Below are 4,904 nucleotides of genomic sequence, written 5' to 3'. Positions count from 1 at the left end.
AAGACCCATAATACCGTATCACTGGTAAATTATTTAGGATAAACAGACTGTGTGTCTCATAGATATTATGTGGAAATGTTACACAGTAAAATCCTCTCTTAAAGTGTACAAAATGGAACCAAATGGACCCGTAGGAGTTCCATGTGTACCCTCTCAGAGTTATATTGACACTGACGAGGATTGTACAGTGTAGCTACTGTGCGTGTGAATTATTACAGTGAACCACTTAAACCTCATATGGGTAACCGGAGTCCCTCAGGGCTCAATAGCGCTACTAGTGTCTTTTCTGGTTTCTCTGTTATTGTGGGGAAAGCTTTCGCTGAAAATAGACGCAAGGCGTTGCATTGTGAGCTTGTCGATCTGTTATTTTCAGCAAAAGCTTTGCCCACAATACCGATGCTGGGGTTTAAGTGCATGGTTAAGGTAAGAAGAGAGCAAGATCATTTGCACAAAAAAAAGAAGTGGTGTTTGATTAACCACTTTGAACCCCAATGCATATTCTGGGGGGAGCGTTAGCCAGAAATAGCAGATCTACAAGCACACAATGCATCACAATGCAATGAGTTGTGAGCTTGTAGATCGGCTATTTTTGGTGAAAATATTTGGTGTGTAACGTGGAAAAAGTATAACTCAGGTCTGTTTTACTGAAGGGTTTAAGTGGCTGTAAGAGAGGCTAAAACAAGTCCCAGGATATGATCTATGAATCAATGGATTATGATCAATTCACCTCCCATTACTCAGTGTAGGAAGAGGGGTGTAATAATAACAATAATAATAATACTACACAATGAACATCAAAAACTTTCCCATCACAGACCTTTAGCACAATTATATAGAGTCTATATGTTATGTTCAACACCAATAAACAAGTAGAAATGTGCATAGTAATAATAAGACAGACGAAGAGTGAATAAAGGACACCAAAATGAACTCGATTAAAATTGATAATAAATCCTGCAAAGTCTTTTTGTTTTGCGAGAAGAAAAATATCCCAGAAGACGAAACGTGACGAGATGCTGATAAATCCCAGCCAGTGGGGGCTGCCGTTGTTGTTATTGTTATTATTATTTATTATTAACCACTTAAACCCCATGTGGTCGAGCGTAGTCCCTCAGGGCTCGATACAAGTGTCTTTTCTGTTTTCTGTTATTGTGGGGAAAGCTTTCGCTGAAAATAGTCGATCAACAAGCTCACGATGCCACCTGCTATGTCAAATTGTGAGCTTGTCGATCTGCTGTTTTCTGCGAAAGCTTTCCCCACAGGGATGCTGGGGTTTAAGTGGTGAATCACTCGATCAAAAAATGTTGTATTTTATTCATGACTGTTGAATAAAACTCAATGCACCGCCGAGTATTTCATCCGTTTCTGTTTTTGCCGCTGGTTGCAGAACCACACCCGAACCACGTTCTTTTTCAGGTCCAGTTTCTCGGCGATCGCGGCGATCTTCTCCGACGAGGGCCGCGGCTGGATGGCGAAATACGCCTCCAGGGAGCGCTTCTCCGGCGCGGCAATGGACGTGCGCTTGCGCTTCCTCTCGCTGCCGTTGCCGAACGGGTCCGACGGCTTGCTGTTCTTCTCCCGGTACGCGGCCTCGGCCTCCTCCAGCCAGGCCTGCAGCACGGGCTTGAGCGCGATCATGTTGTTGTGCGACAGCGTGAGGGACTCGAACCGGCAGATGGTGCTCTGACTCAGCGAGCCCACGCCGGGGATCTTCAGGTTGGCGAGCGCCGAGCCCACGTCCGCCTGCGTGACGCCGAGCTTGATCCGCCGCTGCTTGAAGCGCTCGGCGAACGCCTCCAGCTCCCGCGGGTCCGACTCCACGTCGTTGATGATCCCTCCCGCGCAGGGCGACGGCATCACGCCGCCGTGGATCCCCGAGATGGAGCCCATGGTGGCCATCGCCTGGTGGAGCTGCCCCATGGTCTGGAGGTGGTGGTGGTGGTGGTGGTGATGGTGCCCGTGCCCGTGTCCGTGGTGGCCCATCCCCGGCGGAGGTGGAGGAGGGGGCTCCGGGGGAGGGCCCCCCATGCCCAGGCCGGTCACGGAGGACAAGCTGGAGGACAGGTGCTCCAGAAGGTCGCCGGCGTCCAGGCTCTGGTGTCCTCCGAGGTGGTGGTGGTGGTGGTGGCTGAGCTGCGCGGCGATGGTGGAGTTGAGGTGGTGCTGATGGTGGGACACCCCGCTGGTCGGGCTGTCACGGATAGAAGATTTAAAGTTGACGATTAATTGTCATACAAATAATTGATCGATTAATGATTTGATTGTGTTTTTGGCCATTGAACATTTGGAACATTATGAATCAAAATAAAATAAAAGTTAGCCTTTGTAATCAAAAATTCCACAAGGCAGATATGACAGATTGAAATGTACAAAGAAATTACTGACACATTTATTAATTTTATACTTTAAAAAAAAAAATAACGGAAATGGCTGATCTACAAGCTTACAATGCGTCACGAAGTGACGCATTGTAAGCTTGTAGATCAGCTATTTAAGGTTTTTTTTTTTTTACGATTATGACGATTAATTCAAAACAAATAATTGCGATTATCTCAAATAATTGCGATTAGACGAAGACCGATTATGTAATAATTGCGATGACAGCCAGGCCTACCCGGTGGTGGAGGAGGCGGACGAGGAGGAGGTGGTGCAGGCGGAGGTGCAGGGCACGCTGCTCATGGTATGGTACGTGACGTCGGGCTTGAACGGGTGACTCTTGCCGCTGTCCGCGGCAGCGCGTTGCACCAACAGGCTCTCATCGAAGCCAGAGAAGAGGTTGGCCTGCAGCTGGAACAAGAGAGAGCAGCACGCATCATGCTGTCAGTCAGTGGGGAATTCTAGGGATGATTTCAAACAACATTTTTTTTTCTTTTCTCCCCCCTAAAGGCAAAAGCTGAAGCAGGAAGGGGAGAGAAAAAAAAGAGGGGAAAAATCATATGAAAGCAGTTTTGCTCGAATAGACAGACAGTGGATGAGAGAGGAAGGGGAGTGAGAGGGGGGAGAGGGGTGGAGGGGTGTGGGAGGGGGTGGGAGGAGGAGGGGGGGAGTAGGCTAGTAGATGGAAGAGAGAGTATAGGCTACAAACATAAAGTAAAAGAAGACGAAAGCTGAAACGAATTTCTGTCAGAAAACGAGTTTAAAGTCAATTTTCTTCTTCAAACCCTCGGGCGTTAATTTGCCCATATGTAACTCTGTGAGTGTACAAACCATTTTGTAACACTCTCAGAGTTGATATAGGCCAATATAACACTCAGTGAACGCTCCACACAATAATGATCACTCCCCGAACCGAAGACTAACCCCACCCTAACCTAACTAACCTACCTGCGGGGCGGGAAGGCAGACCCTGCGCATGCCCTCCGTGCCCGCGTGCAGGCCTTGGTACTTGGGCTCGTGCAGAGGCGGGTGCATGGAGGAGAAGTGCTGCTGCTTGCCGTTCATGGTCATCATCGTCCTCCCTACGAGCTGTGGCCCCTGTGTGGCCCTGACATACAGCCAGGGGACATGGAGACACGGACGCACACAGGGAACTATGGCTGCTCCCTCACTCTCTCTCTCACCTCAGCACGGACTGAGCTGCAACACCGGGGCAGCGCCTCCCCTCCCCTCCCTCCCTCCCTCCCTCCCTCCCTCCCTCTCTCCCTCCGCGGCTTCCCTCCCTCCCTCCCTCCTTTGCTCTCTCCATCCATCCATCCATCTATCCGTCCGTCCATCCCTCCCTCCTCCTCCTCCAGCCCTCCCTCACCCTCCACCTGCTAGTGTACTCAGCTTACAAGTTATACCGCAAGTCAAGGGGGGAAGCAATGGCTCTCTTCTGTACTGTGTGTGTGTGTGTGTGTGTGTGTGTGTGTGTGTGTGTGTGTGTGTGTGTGTGTGTGTGTGTGTGTGTGTGTGTGTGTGTGTGTGTGTGTGTGTGTGTGTGTGTGTGTGTGTGTGTGTGTGTGTGTGTGTGTGTGTGTGTGTGTGTGTGTGTCAGTGTGTGTGTGTGTGTGAGCACCGTGACTGACCCAAAACAAAGAAAAATCTTAACTAGGTACAGACTCAGTGAGCACAGTCTTGCGATCGAGAAAGGTCGTCACAGGCAGACCTGTATCCCGAGAGAAGACAGACTATGCACCCACTGCACACAAAATGAAGTGGAAACCGAGCTACACTTCCTAACCGTCTGTCCATTGTACCAAGACATCAGAGACACATACTTCCCACAGATTACAACCACACACGGAGATTTTGAAAACATGACCAATGACAAAAAACTCCCATATCTGCTGGGCGAAGTACAACAATGTGCAAACACAGCAACAAGATTCGTGAGTTGCTGTGATAGGAAAAGGATATCAAACGGAACACAACCACCCTAAAGACTAATCATTGGGTATATTCCGGCACTATACCTGCACCCAGTGATCTTGGTACATAGAAATTGATCTATTGAAGATTCTGACTTTCAAATGTACATATTTTTTGTTTTGATTGTATTGCTGTATTGTTGTATTATGCTTTCTGCTTTGGCAATGTAAACGTATGTTTTCTCATGCCAATAAAGCCCTTTGAATTGAATTGAATTGTGTGTGTGTGTGTGTGTGTGTGTGTGTGTGTGTGTGTGTGTGTGTGTGTGTGTGTGTGTGTGTGTGTGTGTGTGTGTGTGTGTGTGTGTGTGTGTGTGTGTGTGTGTGTGTGTGTGTGTGTGTGTGTGTGTGGGGCTGTGTGGCTATGTGGCTGTGTGTGTGGCTGTAGCTGTAGTTTACGGTGTGGAAAAAATAAAAGTAACTAAAAAGTGCTCCTCGAAGCGCAGGTCTCCGCCAGGTCAAGTAGGCACCTGGTGGCACTATAATGGCCAATGTGAAAAAGGGTGCTATTTCTTCCTAGGCATTTTGTTCCAAAAAAGTGTTTTGCCAAAACGA

The 4,904-nt window shown here is 48.5% G+C and overlaps 1 protein-coding gene across 1 annotated transcript; it reads right to left on the bottom strand.

Moving 5' to 3' along the window:
• Window positions 1-1,335: 1,335 nt before the first annotated feature.
• Window positions 1,336-3,450, bottom strand: pou4f3 (POU class 4 homeobox 3; the record flags this gene model as incomplete). Its single annotated transcript, XM_080434960.1, has 3 exons — window positions 1,336-2,191; window positions 2,615-2,787; window positions 3,325-3,450. 3 exons carry the CDS (start codon window positions 3,448-3,450, stop codon window positions 1,336-1,338), a joined length of 1,155 nt encoding a protein of 384 aa, XP_080291086.1.
• Between the last annotated feature and the right edge of the window lie 1,454 nt (window positions 3,451-4,904).

This window comes from Gymnoscopelus braueri (assembly GCF_963280865.1).
Source record: "Gymnoscopelus braueri genome assembly, chromosome: 8".
Taxonomy (NCBI): Eukaryota; Metazoa; Chordata; class Actinopteri; order Myctophiformes; family Myctophidae; genus Gymnoscopelus; species Gymnoscopelus braueri.
Note: the sequence above shows the minus strand (reverse complement) of the source record. Positions and strands in the feature narration are given on the sequence as shown.